Genomic DNA, 19,834 nt, shown 5'->3' with positions numbered 1-19,834 from the left:
TTATAAATATCCAACAGGCTGGTTGTACCCAAGTTGATCAATGGATCGACTTCGATACAACCAGCCTGCCCATGGATGATCAAATCTCAGCCGATCCCTACTGAACAGGCTGAGATCCAATCCATCTATGTCCGGCTTTATTCCGTTATTGGTAGATGTTTTCTGGGCATTCCAACATCAAACCTCTACTGCCCAGCTTTGCAAGGATGCCACCTGGTCTTAGTTCACACCTTCTAGAATGGGGGTTGACAACCCATTGTTCACAATCTACCCATCGATCATGGGCAGGTGATGGTTAGACCGCATTCCCACCTTGCAGACCCTCTGTCTGAAGTGATCCTTCCCCACCTACAGAGTGGTGCAGGGAAGTGGCATGCATAAGTGTACTGTGCTGATCCCCACCAGCTTCCTCTCCCATCCATACAAGGAGCTTGTATGTGACATCATATGGAATGGATGAGAGAAAAGGCCAGTGGGAATCCGAATGCCAGAAGAGCAAACAGCAACGTGTTACTGTGACTTCCCTGCTCTGCATATGGGTGAAATCTCTCATCCAACTGACCTCCTGTCCTTCACCCTGCTGCACCCCTGTACACTGCCTCTGCTGACCCTTAAAATCTCCCTCACAAACTGCTGACCCATATACTCTGCCCTACAAACTAATGACCTCTGTACACTGCCCTACATACTGCTGAACTTTGTGCACTACCCCAAAAACTAATGACCACTATGCATTGCCCTACTCACTCATGATCCCGTGTACTCAACCCTAGAAACTACTAACCCATGTACACTGCCCTACAAACTAATGACCCCTATACACTGCTCTACATACTAATGGCCCCTGTACATTCCAATACATCCTACTGACCTCTGTACACTGGCATACATACTACTGACCCCTGCACACTGCTCTTCCTACTACTGACACACTCACCAGAACTTAATCCATTCAGTTGGGCCAGAGCTCAGAACAAAATTAAGGCCAGCAAGGCCTGAAATTAGCTAAACAACTCAGCCTGCAGCACCAGATGTTCTGCCTTCATGATAAACTCCAGCATCAAACTTGTTGGAGTGACCAATTACTCTCCAGACATGAAAAAAATTGTAAATTAATGTAAATGTCAAGTTTCTCACTGAAGCTAACTTTTAAGAGAGGCAAAGCTTTTATTTTTTACAGTGACATTTGTTTTAATAGATTTTTCTAAGATTTCTTGCCATCCTTAAATTTATTTGGACTCGCTGGTTTATTTCTACTCAGCATGCAAGCAGCTAGAGCCACGACAAATTATAGAGTGATGCAGAGGTGTTTGGATCACCTACTTTGGGAGTCTTTCCTACTGGTTTATGTGAAGGTGAAGATATAGTTATATGATACCATTCCCTATGCATAGATGGTGGAGAGAAGCTTACGAGAGGGCAAAGATACTTATATTCTGAAGTTCATTTGGATCTAATTAGCACTAATAGATCAATTTATTCAGGTGAGTGAGCCAGCCTAATGGGCATAAGCACTGGAGAACAAGAGTGTTTCCTTTGCACAATAATAAACATGTTATACTTTCCTGTTCTGCGCAATTGTTTTGCATAGAGCAGCCTCGATCCTCCTTTTCTCAGGTCCCCCACCAGCACTCTTGGTCCCCCCCCCCCGCCTAGTGCCCCCATGGTAAGCTGCTTTCCATGGGGGCACTCGGTAGTGCTTACTCCCGCGCCTCCCTGTCTGCATCTATTGACACACACAGAGGAGCTTGACCCCATCCCCTGCTCCCTCATCACTGGATTTGATCGTCTGCTATCAAGCTGCCCAGTGAGGAGGGACAGAGATGGGAGAGCCAAAGGTCTTGTGTACAGTGCTTGTTCAACATCAGGCTCAGGTAAGTATAAGAGGGGCCAGGGGTGGAGTCTTTGATACAGAAGGTTATTTACCTTAATGCATAGAATGCATAAAGTTGAAAAACCTTGAGGCCTTAGAAGCGCTTTAAAGTATGGCTTGTAATATATAGATTACCTAATATTCAATCAATATGATACATATTATTTAGTGCTACTTCTTCCTTTTGCTATTTCATCTGGTGTTACAGGGGGAACACGTATTAGCAGCAGCTGGGTTCCAGTTAGGAGAAGGGTATAGAATAGAGTGCGGGTGTCCTCTAATATTTTCTAGGAATATCCAGCCTGTGTTTACAGGTATTTACAGGTAAGTCAAAATTCCTCTTTTTTCTGCTCTAAATGCTTTCTGCATACAATACACAGCAGTTCTAAATACCTGTAATTGTGCACCATAAATAATATATATGTTTTAGTTACAAACATTTTATAGAACAAACAAACAGTCAAGCAGATTACACAAAGAAAGCATTTCAACAGGTCTCACCTTTCAGTTTGACAGCTCCCACTCCCTATGCATCAGGAGTTCAAACAGTGGCTTCTGAGGGGGTAAGTAGGAGGTAAGTCTGCAGCCCCAATACCCTTGCATCAGATTAACCCCCTTTGTGGAGATGTTTTTAGTTCCTAGACTGTCATCTGGCCACATATTTACCCATGACACAGGTATCTCAATCAATACACAGCTGTTCAATCTCGAATAACTCTCAGCAACAATATGAACTAGATAAACTCTAACAGAAACATATTTGGCCCTCATAGTGTTAAATTGAAGCATACTGCTCTAGGAAATATTGAAAGGTTGTGTTTGGGGATATAGAAGACAGGAAACATATCTTTGCTGCCAATTTGAAGATTTTGTCAGTGTGCCACACTTCAGGAAAACACATTAAACAGAGCAGATAAAAAGTGCCATCTCTCAATATTTCCTCTGCAAGTCTGAGGCTGCATGTTCTTTAATATCTTTTCTGTTTGTGTACAGTTTCCCCCTCCAGTCATTTCACAGTTACTCCGACTTCTCCTAGAGTTTATTCATTTGCACATTGGGTGCTTGAGGGAGGTCTAAGCACATCTAAATATACCAGCTCTTCCGGGGAAATGATAGATGTGTTTCTGGCTTAATCTTATACTGCAATGTTAATTACATGAAAGCAGCAATAAGGCATACTAATTATATCAGTCCTGTGGGAAGTTTACTGCAGTTACATTTATACAGAGCTGTTCTTGTAATTAGGAACATGTTTTACTACAAAACACAAAAGGCTTCGTCTTACCTGTGAGATGGATGGGGCCCGGGTCCAACACTGAGCATCTCTCTGGGGGCTTCCTGTACAGGTTGAAATCAATGTTTCGCTTAGGCCAGCTCCAGCGGTCTCGGGAAAGGGTGGGCTGTAGAGTATTTGCATGCAGTATATTTTCTTTCCAGGCCTTCAATAAAAATGAAAACAGTATATACAGTATGTATTTACTCTCTCAGACTGACCTTTCTAAAAGCGAGGGGAGATGTGGCTGTGCTACGTTAAGACCTAATTAAACTTGCACAGAAACTATTTGGCTGTCAAGCCTGACCTTTCCATTTTGTAGGTTTTAAGAAATAAGTTTTTATTGTTTTCATCTAGATATGTTGCTTTTTCAGTCCTAAGAAATACAAAAAAATCAAATTTAAACTTTTTTGATTTTTTTCTTAGTGACTATTTATGACCTATACCTGGGGTATTCAAGCTAAGGCCTGCAACAAAATGCTTCCGGCCCAGAGTTGAGGTAAGGGGGACTCTGATGGTGACCCTAATGTAAGGCGGCAGTCTGATGTGGACAAAGGGGGACTCTGTTGTGAACTTTGACATAAAGAGTATTCTCATGTAAGGGGGCATTCTGATAGGGACTCTGATGTAAGGTGGGATTCTAGTGGGGACCATTATTAAAAGGGACTCTGATGAGAAGGTGCAGACCTAATGTATTTTTGTTTGACCTTTATTAAGAATTTCAGTGCTTTGTTTTACTGAAATTGTTGTTCTACATCTCCAAGTAAAACATAATCATTTAAATTGTATTTGTTAATTTAATAACAGATTTTTTTGTCATATATATGATATGGCCCTCACACTAAAAAGCTTGGAGACCCCTGACCTATACAATCTGCTATAACACAGAGAGACACACAGGACTTAGTAAACAAGCTTTAGAATACTTAAATGCAAATTCTACAAATTAATCAAAGTGTGAATAGGGTTCAGGAGGGCAGTAGCAGGAATGATCAAAACCTTAGAAAGCATTACCTTACTAAAAGAGTACTTGATACTTGAAACAGACTTCCAACAATACCTTTTCTCATCAGCAGTTAGAGCAGTCTTGTGACTTCAATCAAAGTCCGACCGAGCACTGGTTAAAGTTTGTAGGAGGAGTGTTCATTCTCCTCTCACTGCCCTATGAGACTGCATAACCCCTGACCCTTTGTCTGGACAGTGCTGATTGGCTCTGTGCTGATCACATGCACCCTCCCAAGAAAAACTCTCTAGCAGACACACCAAACTGCGCATGTGCAGAATGTCCCCTAGGCTGTGTTCTATCAGGTGATGAAATGGGGAGCATGGAAGAAGGAGAGGATCGGAGAAGTCAAGATCAAACATTCTTTTTACACAATGCAGAGGGTTAACCGCTTAAGTTCCACAGTGAATATAACAAGCACGCTTTACTGCATATACAGACTGATTTTACTGTTGTGGGTTTAGTAACACTTTAAAGTGATGGAGGCTGCTATCTTGGTCTCTGTTTGATCTGCAGCTGTCATGCTGCTGCACATTTGATCAGTTATGACACCAGCCATTTAACAGTGTGGTTGAAAGCACAAGCAAATATGACAGATAGCAAACGTTACATTGATAGTTTTATAAAGAACCAGCAAACACAAATGCTCATACGCTTGGGGATGGACTCGATGCAGGCTACAACCACATTAAGAATGTCCTGGAACATGCAATCCTTGCTGCCCTCAATAGACCGGGGAAATCCAAATATACTGAATGAGGAAAGAACAAACAGAGGGCGCACAGGCCTAGTGCATTACCATAAAAAATGTTTAATAAGAAATAAAGTAGGTGTTGTACTCGCAAACGACAATAAAGTGAAGGCACGTCATAAAAGAACAGCTGGGTCAACACCGCGCTGAGTAACAGTTCACAATAGGGAGTGTAGACATCCAATAGGCTGACACGTTTTGAGGACTTGCCTCTTCCTCAGAGCCGACTGACCAAATGCCTGCTCCCTCTTTTATATGCTCACTACTAGTTGAACCAAAGGTCACATGGGCCCTCCTGGACACTCCCCTATGCAGGGGGAGGGGTCACAGGGGCAATTGACATAGTATAAGTAGAATAAAGAAGCCACTTGCTGGTGCCAGTAATACGGTCAATCCTTGGTCTGCCCTGTTTGATCAAAGGGGCAGTTTCAAATGCGGTGTGACCAATTGTGGAACCTGCAAATACATGTGCCACAGAAAGAAAGAGGTGGCTGGCACCAATGGCCGTACATATAAGATTAAGCAGTTTATCAAGTGTGGCACTTCCTTTGTGATCTATGAGCTCATCTGCCCCTGTGGGCTCCTATATGTTGGCAGAACCATGCGTCCCTTGAGGGTCAGGTTCGGCGAACACAAGTGTAACATCATTAATCACAAGGAGAGCAATAAAGTCAAATACAAATATTCTGTACCATAGCACTTTTGGGAGGCACACAGTGGTGAACCATCAGGCATGAAAGTCTTTGGGATTGAATCCATCACAGGAGATTCAGATGGTGGAAGAAATTTTCCAACGACATTCATCCATTCTCCTTATGTTCAAAGAATTTTCGTATGACTTTTCGTATGAATATTCTTGTCCGAAAGTCGACAGTTGTATGGTCAGTTGAAGTCTGCACGCCTAGGTGCTTGATTTTATAAACCTGTGGCCATGGAGGTGATTGAAACACCTGAATCCAATGATTTGGAAGCGTGTCTCTATACTTTTGACAATATGGTGTAATTTGAATGGTCATTTGAGGGGTGAACCATTAATTCAATTTACTGATTTACTAGAAATACACAGGTCATGGTTTGGTATTCTTATAGGATATGTACTCACAAATCTTAGTTCAGTCCTCAGAACAGTTTAGCTTGTTGTTTACAGGCAACAGTACGCTTTCATTTAAATTCAAAATGCTTGAGATGTAATTAATCAGTTGAACATAAACAATCTAAGCTCTGACATTTTGACATATAATATGATGTCCTCCACTTGCTGTATCATTAAAGCATATTAGTTTTCTTTTGATGGAGCCTGGGTGCTTATGTGGCCTGTTATGTGCCAGCGATTACAATGAGCATTGAGTATGCAATGCTCAAATTCTTAGCTATTATCAGCCATAAGGAAAACTTCAAGTAAATATGCAGATACATATATGCCAACCCAATCCTACCTCTCCCAATCTGCTATTTCCATTTTATAATCTGTCTAGTGCAAGGCCAACTTTATGAGGTTAATAATAAGGTTTTAATAGCTAGTTTGATCACACTATCACTGGCCACAGATACAGAATGTAACAAATGTGCACAATGTGATAAAGACTGAATTATTCTTAGCTACTTGCAAGCTAATATTTTTGAAGTGTCCATGTCTATGCAATGAAAAGCCCCAACACAATATAGGGAAAAAATGCTATCAGCAAGGGACGTCTTCTTTGAGCTTTGGTACCCACAGGTATAACCATGGACATATCAATGTGGAATTCAGATGCCAGTCAAACTAGGAGCTATTAAACACTTTTGATGGCATCACATATATTTCCATAGACAATACAGTAAATGGAAAAGGCTTACAAAAGTAAGGTGCTAGTGATGATGCTCCGGGCACATTAGATATCTGGCTCTTGGTATCTACCATCATCTATGTATATTTATTATATGCAATTATAACATGGCTCAGAGTAACTCCTCAGAATGGGCCCTGTCACCTACTCCCATTTTTAACATCATTAGAGATGCTGAGTCCTCCACGGGCTTCATATTGCAATGTTATGCCATGCTCTTATGGTCTTTCCTTAAACTACACCCGTTAAGGGTGACAGAGAAGTGGGAAGGGGAAGTAGGTCACCTCATGGGGGACTACTGGGAAGAGGCCTTCCAATCAGTGAATCATAAAACTAAAAACATTCAGGCGCTAGATTGTGATGTTATGCAACATGTCCTTATACAGTCTATAAAACAAAACCAGCCAAACAGCAGATGATAATCAGTAAATCACTGTTGTGCTGTCCAACAGCTCCAAGAGGAATAACACCAGGAGTGGTGTAGTGGAATATGTGATCAATAAGTCCACGGTAAGCGCATGTCCTTATCTACTATTAGTGGCATCTTGGGTACTATTTACATTGAATAATCGATATAATAACAGCTTGCAGCAGAGACCTCATGCCTTTTTATGCCCAGGTACGGACTTTCTATACATTTGTTTTAATATGAGGATCTATTATCAATTACCTCATTAAAGACTATGATTTGCACTAAGCGCTTATTGCGGACTATTGGATCATGTCTTCCAATCAGTAGTGGCCTGTTTTTTAAATGTGACACATATTCTAACGCAATTATACATTCTTCTGCAGGTATATTATACTTCTTATGGATTATACACCATGGGTCTCGTGCCAGCACCCCTTTGCACAAGATGCAAATGAGATCATGGAGATCTGATCCATCTCCTATTGAGATGCTCAAAATTACACCCCTATTGGAAAGGGGTGATTGATACACTGTGTTTCAGGTTTCACTCCCCTTGGATCCAAAATGCTGCATACTTAGTATGCTGGATGACTTAGATCTAGAGATATTTACCAATGAGGCTATAATAAGGGCCTTGTTCCAAGCTCGCAAATTAATACTTGTGCGCTGGAAGTCAGAGGATGCCCCCACTCTCGGGGCAGTAATCTGAGATTAGAGAAATATGTATACCAGCACAGAGGATGTCCAAACAAATATAAAAAATTATGGGCACCATGGTTAGAGGTTCCTAGCTTGGCATCTACTGATCTAATTGTGGACAGGTTGTTGAGAAGTCACTCATGGTAATGATGTACTCTAGGCCCTTGCTTGATAAATAGACATAGTCTCGTCTAAGTAAATGTGAACTTATTTTAATAATGCTGATGTATAAGCTTTCTGTGATACTTGATACTGCTTTGGTTGCCTTGCTTTTACACACACCCTTCCTAGGGTGGTGTATGGTACTGTCTTGTATGGCAATGCTTTGGTTCTACCTTTCAATAAACCTTTTTCCCAGATAAAAAAAAAGATATCTGGCTCTTGGGATTTGTCAATCTCTGAACACAACAAAGAATAATAATGTCATTGCTGAGTAGTAGTAATACAGTGCCTCCACTATGGCATTAAAGTTTCCCCAATCACTCATTTGCCTAACTTTTCTCAATATTATATATCAGGTTTCATATATAAAATAAAAGAAAAACAAAATGGGGTAAGGAATTATAGGTAACAACCCATAGCTGCTCTGTTTTGGGAAGTGCGTGCTATTGTTTAAGCCCCGCACCCCCTCCACTGAATCTTCTCTGCAGAAAATCTCATCAGAACATCATCTCCTATTCCAGTGTTATGAGAATGTGGTTACTTTTAACATCTCAGGACTCCATAATCATTTGTAAACTAAATTATAAGGGAAGGTAGCAGAGACTGTATGGGCTTTTTTAACAATATCTTCAACTACTTAGCTTTGACCCATTGTTGCAATATAATGTGTGTGTTACATATCTCCATTTCACAAACACATTGAAAATACTGGTTAGTGAACCTACAGCTACACAACACACCTTTGTTAATTCTAGTATCCGGGAATCATCTGGCCTTTTGGGGTGTCTGTTGCAATCAATGCTGCTTTTGTATCCTGGATATATGAATCCATTTGACGTCATCCATTCCTCCCTGGACTTTGCACTTTTGTTCTTAAGTTCCTCCTGAATGTCCACTGGACTCACAGTTGCTGACTGGAAATCTGCAGAGTATGTGAATCTGTGGTTTGACTCCTGTGGATCAGAAAATTATATAAATAATATTTAATGACTTAGGATAAGTTCACTTTTTGTAAATAAAATAATACATGCACTTTTTTATATACAGTAGGTAAAAAAAAAGGGGGCATGTCGTTTTTTTTCTAAGCCTGCAGAGTATTGCACCCGCAATCAGCTGATCATGGGTGCAATGCCAGGATCCTGCAGACTCTCAGTACACTGTCTGCCCATACCTCCCGTACAGGTAGACATGAACTGCAGGAAGATCAATGAACTGCGAGAGCACACACCAGCACCCTTACAGAGAATTACAAGCCATCTGCCGCAAAAGCAGAGGGTAGTTTTTAGTTCATTCATTCACAGAACTCTGTGAATGAATGATGTGACCATGTGGGCATAGCACCACATAGCCGCACGGTTTTTAAATTGTGACAACAGGTGCGGGGTAAGGATCCCCTGCCCAATGTCACATGGGGCTTATTGGGGGGAGATGGGGAGTTACATGGGTGTAACATGTTCAGAAAGCTGAGCTTAGCCTTTAATGTCAAGATTGTTAAATCAATGTTTTCAGATAGAAATTGTTACAATTTTGTAACAGTATTGGCTACCATCATAAAACAGTTGCCACCTAAGTGTAGGTCAGGAGACATTATGTAAAGCTGAACTACACCTACTTTCCCCCTCCCCTCCTAAATGCCCCTTTCCCCCAACTACTTTTCATTTTTTTATTTGCTTTATACATAGCTGTAATCATGCAGTCTTCTGGGTGGTTGCTCTTTTCTGGCAGCAGCAGTGGGCTGTCCTTCCTCCTGGACTGAGTGGCACTTATGTAATAATGCATGAGTGCTGAGCAGTTGAGGAAAAGTGTGAGCCCAGACTGAGGGATGACATCCCCCCTCTTGGGCTCACAGGAAGAAGATTGAATTATGCTGGCTGTCTTTTAGCAAGGAAGGCTGGTGACATCTAGCGGCTAAAAGGAATTACTGTATGGGGGCAGTGCCGAATTAATAGTGAGCATTGCAGCAAATGTAGCTTTATTTTTACTATTCCTGGGGATTTAAATTTTTTTGACTGGTGTTCTATTTTAAAGTCTTATTTACATTTAATTTAATACATACAACCCCAATCAATTTCACATTAATAAGTGTTCACATGTGCTTTACCTCTTCCATTTTCTGTCGTAGTATTCTGTATGCCAGTGCCGTGGAATTTAATGTATGAGTGCTGTAGTTGTGAACAGCCACCCCATCCACAGGGACGATCTCCACATACTCAACTCTGGGTCTTCTCACCTTTCTGCTTAATTGATAAATGTTCTTGATGTTTCTCTGCATGTCACAGAACAATATTCACTTAAAATAGATGTTTATTGCAAAGATTCTACAGGTACAAATTGATGTATATTAATTAATCCCTTTCACTGCTGTGGGTCATCTTTAGAGAGCTAAGTCACATTGATGATACTCAAATTACAACCTGAGATTTCACCAATACTCACAAAACCAAAACATTTTTTTATAAAGCACAGAGTATTTTCCTAATTTACCTATATTTTCAACTGGAAATACACTGCATTTTACTACCATACAAAAGATAAAACAGTGGTTAGTTAATAAATAGATTGCTAAAAATGCCCATGTTTATGAAATATGAATTGATGATGGATTTGAGGGATAGGAGTCCCTCAGGCTTTGTAACTTGCTGAAGGTGAGAAAGAACCCCGTCCTGTAGAGTTTACTACTGCACATGGAAAGCATACTTTGCTTGGTTCAAGGAATAAAAGTGGGTTTTTGATTTACTTGTACAATCCCTTTCTTGTAAAATCTCTTTCTCAGAGTACATCACAGGATACAGGTCCCTCTACCCCTTGTTTTAATCCAATATTGCTTACTGACAAAACTGAGGCAGTGCTGGGAGTGGGAGGGGCTATACAAGGCTGAGTCAAGCTTTGCTACTTTCCAGTATCTAATCACCTGTACACATGATAAAAAAATGATTTTTTTGACATACCTGTAAAATCTTTCTTGAAATACATCACAGGACACAGAAGAGTTAATTATTGGACCATTAGGTTGTGCGCCACCTCCAGGCGACTGGATAAAAAATGTGCAATGTTCTACACCAGAAATGGTTCTGGAGCTTCTTTGGCATGTTTGTCATGCATAGGGCACTCCATTCAAGTGAATGGGCTGCCCTATACATGTCGAATGAAAAACTTGTGCAGGAATGCGAGTTCCTGCTATGTTAGGTGTGAATGCAGGCTTACCAAACTCTTTACCATTTATAAAGGGGTTTCAAAGTAAGGGTCTCAACATTGAACCTTGGGGTACACCACAAATAACCTTAGACCATTCAGAGAATGACTCATTAATCGCTACTCTCTGAATAAGGTTGTTTAGACAATTTTCTACCCATTTACAAATTTAATTTTCTAAACCTATGGACTATATTTTACCCATCAACTGTGTTTGGGCAATTGTCAAACGTTTTTACATAGTCCAAGAACACGCTATCTACAGTTATTCCTTTGTTTTTGCGTTCTTGCTCATAAAAAGAAAGCAGATTTGGTGAAAGAAAAGAGATTGTAGCATTTTATGAATCCACGCTGACTCTTGTGTATAATACTGTATCTGAGGTTACTTGGTAAAGACTGTGATATCTTATAAATATGGGCACTACAAAGGCTTTGAGCCAATCTAGTGGTACTGAGCCAGTCATTACGCAATCTCAAAAAATTATAAACAATGGCTTCGAAATAACAGAGCTTTTTTTCTTTTGGGGCTATGTCAATACTATCCCCATTATTGAGTTATCTTGTAAAGGATCTATATGCTCAGACTTGACCTGTTCACTAATAATTTATTTAGTATTTGGGGGGGGGGGTTGTCCCATTCTCTTTTGCAACTCCTCACTCAGTTTGGATTTCTGCAGCCTTGATTTCCTTTTACATATTTTCATATATTCTTAGTAACCTTTCAAATGAGGATAATGTTCCTTAGTTTTTAAATATTTTTTAAATCACATTTTCATTCTATGGCTTTTTTAACGTGCGTGTTTTCTTTCTATGGCTTTTTTTTAACATATATGTGTTTCCTTTCTCATTTAACTGTTTTAATCATTCATAAAATTATATGACCTTTTTCACTCTCCCATTTTTTATAACCTTTTTACTGCCTTAACAGGAGCTGATTTGCTCTCTATGTACTAAGCATATTGATGCCTTCACAGCCTTATATCTTTCTGGGAACCTATGGAGGGATCACATGACCATTAGGTCATGTCTGAAATATTTCCTGGATACCTACAGCAGTCAAGACAAAAGAAGACACATCACAAGTATATTCAATGTCAGAGATTCAACCAGGAGATCTGCACCCACCTTAATGTGATCTTTGATCTCTTGCCTCTCCATTTCCCACTTCAACAGAATGTATGCTTGATTGTTATTATCTAATGAGCTGTGCAACAAGTGTTTCCTGTACCAGTTATCTTCCCATTCAGAAATCACCAAATTTTTATTAAGGTTAGGATCAGTGCCAGCAAGCAAGTCATCAAAATTGAATGGAATTCCAAATTCACGGCTCAGAAGGTGGATCATATCTGCGGAGGGCAGCAGGTTGGCATGGATGATGTCTCGCAGTTTTTTGGCACTGCGGATATAGTCTAACCTAAAATAATTACATATGTATGTAAATATCCTAAAGGATACATACTATACTTCCATACAGTAATGTAAACAGTAGTAATTAGATTAGAGCATGTGTAGAGTTTGCAGACTCTAGGGAGCTTCTTTTTTTCTGCAACAAGACGTAACATAGATGTGATTTTATTATACATTTATGGGCAAACATAGCTATACATATGTGACTTGCAAGTCAGGTACACCCCATGGCAGTTATTTTCTTCAACATATTTAAACAGGTGAACAATCAAACAGTACCTACAAAAGAAGGTGATATATTTGAGTAAGAACAAAAGAAAAACATGCTTTTCAATCATTTATTCAACAAAAATATCAATAGATGTAATAGCACTATAGAAAAAATATGTACACCCTTGGCATCACAATTTTATATTGCCCTCTGTGGGAGAGAGAGAGAGAGACTACGACTACTGTTTTATATATCCCTATACATTGTGCTCATTAAGAAACACATCTAAACGTTTTTTAAACGTATCTACACTCTGTGCTGACACTACCTCTATGGAAAGGAGTTCCACAACCTCACCTCTATAACAGTAAAGAATCCCTTATGCAATTTAAATTGTTTTTCATCCAACTCCGTTGTGTGGCTGAGTGTCTTCTTTAAGATTAAAATGTTTCCTCTCAGTGTTAGAGTACCCATTCAAGGATTTGTATATTGCTATCATATCCCCTTTTAAGCACCTTCTCCAGTAAGAATAGGTTTAATGTTTATAGGCGTTCTTCATAACTGAGGTCCTCCAGCCCACTTATTAGCTTTGCTGCCCTTTACTGGACTCTCTACAGTTCAAGTCCTTCCTGCGAATTGATGATGGGAACTGGATGGCATACTCAAGATGTGGATGAACAAGAGTTGTGTAAAGTGGTAGAATAGTGTCTTGAGTAAATATCAAATACCCTTTTTAATACATGCCAATACTCTGCTGGCCTTGCTTGCTGCAGATTGGCATTGCATGCTTTTGCTGAGTCTGTCATCTACTAGGACACCCAGATCATTTCCATGCTTGATTTCCCCATGCGTGTAATTTGCATGCATATTTTTAGCTCCCAAGTGCATTACTTTATGTTTTCCTACACTGAACATCATCTGCAATATAGCTGCCCACCCATCGATTTTAAATAGCTCTTCTTGTAAGGTTTCTATATCCTGAAGTTGCGAAGGTATTGCCCCACTTAGCTTTGTATCATCAGAAAACACTGAGTATGACTGATCACCAGTCTCTGACATTGACTACTTTAATGTCCAAATGGCTTTCATCGGTTCGAGCTGGACCATTGTAGCTATGCAAAAAATGACACTATTAATAATACCTGTATATTAGCTATAAAGAAAACTTCTTCAAACAGTATATTATTTGATGCTCCAATCTATTAGGGTACAAAGAGCAGCTGAGATCCGGTATGTGACCGAGCACCCCAAGCTCCACCTACCGATTTCAGACCGCAAAGTTTAAGGAGATGGATGTAGATTGACAGCACTTGTGTCATCCTCTGTGTGTTTTCCTGACACAAGCACTGTCACCCTGAATGCAGGGGAGGGGGTTTGTCAGTTTACTACTGAACAACACAGACACTCTCATGGCAGCGCTGTTCCTGTGCACCTCACACATATCTGTCTGTTCACCAGCTGAAATCAGCAGTGGTGATAGAACAATGCCCTGCTTCCAACTGTACATAGAACACGGCACAAGGATTTCATAACAAATAGTATGTTTAAATAATTTTTTCCATTACATGTTTATGTAGAAGAATTTTACATTTACAATGATCGCCCTTTAAATGTACTCAGTCCAATTATGCATCTGCCCAAGTTTCAGTTGCAATCAAGGAGAAAAGGGGGAGGGCTGCGCGTTGAAATAGCGAGAAGGGGGAGGTGTGGCCGCCTGCCGACGGGGATGGCCGCTTAGTGCAGGAGCTCCGGGACCCGTCCGCAATCACCGCGGCTCACAGCGACGAGGGCAGGGTAGTGTGACCCATCCTCACCTGGCACCTGCCCCAACAGTGTGGGAACCGATCCCTGAGTATGGGGAAAACAAAGATCAAAGAGGGGCCTCGCAAACTAACGGAGTTCTTTACTCCGGCGGGCGGCCCCTCCTTCTCCCAAGATGGAGCCGGTCCCAGCAGCTCGCCTACCTACAGCCATATATGGCAGAGGAGAGTCCTCGTTCCCACTCTCAGCAGTCTCAGCCTCCTAGCCCTGTACAACCTGCAGGAACTATACCTGCCACCAGCCCTCAAAAAGCAAAACAGCACTGCTCCTCTGATCCACAGCTGCCTGGTGAGCACATTACGGATTCCTTTTCTCATAATCATACCATTGCGTTTGTTGAGTGTTTGGAAGATTACCCTGCTGAAAATCTGCCTTGACCGCTTCTGTTATGAAAGATATGCTTGTCACTTAAAGGTTCTTTACACAAGGACATGATGAGTTTTGTGACACGGGTGAATGCAGAGGCTGAGAATCTAGGAGAGCGGGGCAATCATGTGGAAACTAAAATGGGAGAGTTTGCAACTGCCCACAACGAATTAGTGGATGTGCACAATGACGCGGAAGAGGAATTGAAGGCGCTAAAATCAAAGATGGCAGATCTGGAAGATCGCTCACGTAGAAATAATATTAAATTCAGGGGGATGAGCGAAACAGTTCCCGCTGCAGATCTTAGAAGATATATTCAGCAATTGATTACAGCTTTATTGCTGAGTCTGTCTGAAAGGGATGTGATTGTGGATAGAGCGCACATACTGCCGAAACCTTCCTTTCTCCCTGACCGTGTCCCCAGGGATGTCATTGCTAGACTCCACTTCTACCATGTGAAGGAGTCACTGATGGCCTTTGCGAGAACGCATAATCCATTACCGGCACCGTATAATGGAATATTGCTGTTCGCTGACCTCTCCCAATATACCATTCTTGCCTGTAAAAAATTGCTCTCCTTTACAAAATTGCTCCATAATAACAACATAATATATCAGTGAGGCTTCCCACTAAATTATTGATTACTAAGGATAACCGTTTACTGACTGTCACCTCAGAAGAAGAAGGATTTCAGCTTGTGAAGAAATGGGGGATTATACCTGCAGAAGGAGACATGCCGTCCGCTAAATCATCCCCTAGGAAAGTTTCCTCTGATTGGGACAAAGTGGAGGATTGAGAACCTGCTTTGCAGTTCTAAGCTTTGCTTGGGTCGAGGGAGGGTTCCTCCTCTAGTCCAGTACCATGTTCCCTTGGCGGGTGCGTCTGCTCCTGGGTCCTGGAATTTACCCCAACCTGTTGAAGTGATTCGGTTCACCTGCTCTTTCTTAATGTGTGTTCTTTATTTTGTTTTTTCCCAATTTTCTTTCCTTTTTATTATTTCTGATTTTTCTAACAGAGTATCAGCATCTGCTTTATCTCAGGAACTCTCATGGGACACCGAACAACTGTCTCTGATGATGGGGTTGTCTGTGCATCTGCTCCAGGGAGACCTGGTTATTGTGATTGGTTTTATACATGCCAACATTGCTGTGCTGCTAATATTTTTTGGGCCACTAGATGGCGACTATGTACTATCTATTTGGCATACTTTAAAATGGTATTGAATGTTGTATCTATTATTGCTCATGGATTAACAACCAGTTCAAACGTGGCATGTTATGGAAGGAGGCAAAGAACCTCCGTGGGGACATCATCTGTGTGCAAGAAACCCACTTCTCAGCTCTTAAAGCCCCCTGCTGGTCCCATAAATTGTTTCCCCATGTGTTTAGAGCTAATGCCCCTCAGAAAAAATGTGGTGTCCTGATTGCCATAAAATAGTCCGTAGCAGTCTCTCTTCTTTCTCTGGAAAGAGAACGGAAGGGTAGGTTCTTAATAATGGTGTGTGAACTTAATAACATTCCTTATACGATTGTGAACCTATATGCCCCTAACATTAACCAAATTTTGTTTTTCAACTCACTGAGGAAAAAGGTTTAAAAAAATTCAGAAAGGGTATTTACTTTACTGTGGTGACTTTAATGCTATTGTCCATAAATCCTTGGATGTTTCGGGGCAGTCGCGGGGGGATACGGTGTTCGATGGCGTCGACCCTTCGAGAGTCCAATCTCTATGATCCTTGGATTCGGAGAAAAACTTCAGGTACTACTCGTCCCCGCATAAATCCTACTCGAGAATCGATTATTTCCTGACCCGATTTACAACTTCTTCAGAGTGTGACCAAAGCAACCATCCATCCTATGACGTGGTCAGACCACACGCTCATATCCCTCAGCATTAAAGAGAATTTAAAGTTTTCACCAGTATTCCTGTGGCGCAATGATGCTTCTATGTTCTTTAATCCGAGTAGTTGCTCACATATTTCTAAATCATTGCAGGAGTATTTTTCTATGAATGCATCCTCAGAAACGGATATATTCAACGTGTGGTGTGCACATAAGGCTGTTTGCAGATGTGTACTACTCCAGTTAGCTTCCAGGGAGAAAAAAAACGTAGACAAAGTGTATGGTTGACATCCTATCTAAGATCGCTTGTTTGGAATCCCAAAACAAACAGAGTTTGTCTGATAAGATATTACAGGATTTACAGTCTCATAGATTAGCTCTTAGGGAACTTCTCTTAGTCCAGCATGAAAAGTACCTTAGAAAGGCCAAAACTAATTACTATACCCAGGGTAATAAGGCCGGTAGATTAATGGCCTCCTACATCAACACTATACAGGCGAAAGCCAAAATCCCTTCACTTATAGATCCCATTTCGCTGAAAAAGGTCTTCAAATCCTACCAAAATTGCGGAGGCATTTCGGGCCTACTACGCTCAATTGTATAATCTCCAAGATGATGGACATTTTGAACCAACCTATATCAGATTATGAGGTGAGAGCCGCCATTAAAGCGTTACCAAATGGAAATCGCCTGGGGCGGACGGGTTCATGGCAGAATACTATAAGGAATTTCAAGACATTTTATTGCCCCACCTTAAAAGAGTGTTCCTGGAGGCAGCCGGTACGGCAGCCTTTCCCTTTGAGATGTTGAAAGCAATTATAGTTACTTTACCCAAACCAGGCAAATCCCCCAGATTGTCCTCAAAACTTTCACCCCATATCCTTACTTAATACGGATCTTAAACTCTATGCTAAAATCCTTGCCACTAGATTGTTAACGGTGACTCCTTCTCTTCTCCAATCAGATCAAGTAGGTTTTGTTAAAGGCAGGCAGCGGATGGCACACGTAGAGTGCTTAATCTGTTACGGATTGCTGAACTCCGTAACTCGCAGACTGTACTTCTGGCTTTGGATGCAGAAAAGGCATTCGACAGAGTTCATTGGCAATACCTTGACACTACTCTTGGCAACTTTGGTTTGCATGGATACATTAGATCAGCTATTACAGCGCTATATACTGTGCCCACAGCGCAAGTTTTCACATCCAATGCTTTATTGGAACCTTTTTCAATTACAAATGGGACTAGACAGGGATGTCCTCTTTCTCCTATCATTTTCTCATCATCATGGAACCCTTGGCGACCTCAATTAAACTGAATCCCTTGATTTCTGGTATAAAAACTGCACACATGTCCCACAAGATCAGTCTATTTGCGGATGATGTTATTCTTACCGTAACGGACCCTTTGACTTCCCTGACAGCAATTTCCTCTACCCTGGATACGTTTAGCATGGTCTCTTACTATAAACTCAATATTACTACATATTGTGCGCTTCCTATAGATATTTCAAAGAAATTTTTGCAGAACCTTAAAGATAAGTTCCCGTACAGCTGGTCCACTAAAAGTCTAGACTACTTGGGCAGTCGTGTGTCCTTTCCCTCTTCCAACATGATTAAAGATAAATTATGAGTCATTGTTTCAGGCACTGTTGAAGGAGTTGTTGGCATTGGAAAAACTGAACTCTCCTGGTTGGGTAGATTAGTGGCCTTTAAGACTAAACTTTTATATGTTTTCAGGACGATTCCGATCCTCATTCCCCATTCCTACTTTAATAAATTGGATATAACATTGAAAAAATATCTTTGGAAAGGGAGGAAACCTAGAATTCCGTTCTCCGCTCTCGTTTAACATAAATCTAAGGGGGGTGTAGGTTTCCCTGTAATATCCAACTTTTACTACACGGCATTACTGGACCAACTCCAACATTGGTTCAACCACCCGAATAAGTTATGGGTAGAAATAGAGAGGAGTACAGTCCCAGCTCAGGACCTCCAGGCATTAATACTAGCAAAAGTTATCTCCTAGAAGTTAATACGTACCCATCTTTCTTTGATCTCGGCTACCTTGGGTGCCTGGCTAATAGGTTTATCTAAATCTACTTTCACTATCCCTAAAATACGGCTGGACATTCCACTGGAAACTTATGACCATATCAATCCAAATCTTAATACGAAGCCTTTGCGAGATGCGGGCTTTTTCAATTACTCGGATATCCCTACTCTGTCCCCCAGGGGAAGCCTTTATCAATGCCTTCAAATCCAGGCTTATCTTGGTGCCACTCCCAATGCATGGGTGGAGGTGGACTCGAAGATCTGGCAAGCTTTGACGAACCCGTTGGGACTGAAAAAGGGTATATCATGGTTCTACAGATTTTTGCAACATGATCCAGATCACTCTGTATTAACATGTGTGGAAAAATGGGAACGGGACTTAATAGATCTTTCACTCCAGAGGAGTGGCGGGCAGCTTGGTCCTGTAATATAAGTCTTTCGACGTGTACTAATCATTGGGACAGCTACCTCAAAATCCTACACCACAGTTATATTACCCCATTTAAACTTTCAAAAATGTATTCTGATGCATCCTCTTCATGTGTGAGGAATTGTGGCGGTATTGGAAATTTACTACATGTATTCTGGGACTGTAGGTGCATCCGGAGTTTTTGGAAAGATGTGTTTCATTTGATCTCTCGAGTGTCCAAAGTATATACGAATCCCAATCCCCATTTGGCGTTATTAAATCTTACGTTGAATTTATTTGCAGTACAATCCCACACAGTGGTTGCTCACACTCTAATTGCTGCCCGATTAACTCTTACTAAAGCGTGGAAATCCACTTTATCTCCTTCAGCTTCGGAGGTTATTCATAGAGTACATTCTCATTACCTGTATGAAAGGTCCTATGCAATTTCAAATCATACTCTACAGGTTTTTGATACTAGATGGTTTTGTTGTAATGTTCTGTTCAAGCTCTCTGACTTTTGATAGTTATAAGAT

The 19,834-nt window shown here is 40.9% G+C and overlaps 1 protein-coding gene across 2 annotated transcripts in view; it reads right to left on the bottom strand.

The window, feature by feature from the left end:
* CFAP92 (cilia and flagella associated protein 92 (putative)) overlaps window positions 1-19,834 on the bottom strand; it is a 132,351-nt gene that overhangs the window by 19,339 nt on the left and 93,178 nt on the right. For both annotated transcript variants that reach the window (XR_016312940.1, XM_089678729.1), the window contains exons 11-14: window positions 12,317-12,605; window positions 10,101-10,265; window positions 8,740-8,952; window positions 3,159-3,312 (exon numbers count right to left, since the gene is read on the bottom strand). Coding sequence is in view for 1 of the 2 variants with exons in the window: in XM_089678729.1 (XP_089534855.1) it covers window positions 3,159-3,312; window positions 8,740-8,952; window positions 10,101-10,265; window positions 12,317-12,605 (821 nt within the window). In the remaining variant the exon portion in view is untranslated. The remainder of the gene's footprint in view (window positions 1-3,158; window positions 3,313-8,739; window positions 8,953-10,100; window positions 10,266-12,316; window positions 12,606-19,834) is intronic.

This window comes from Staurois parvus, unplaced genomic scaffold (genome assembly GCF_062004578.1).
Source record: "Staurois parvus isolate SC_StPar_1 unplaced genomic scaffold, SC_StPar_1.0 ptg000209l, whole genome shotgun sequence".
Taxonomy (NCBI): domain Eukaryota; kingdom Metazoa; phylum Chordata; class Amphibia; order Anura; family Ranidae; genus Staurois; species Staurois parvus.
This window is presented reverse-complemented; position numbering and strand designations above follow the sequence as displayed.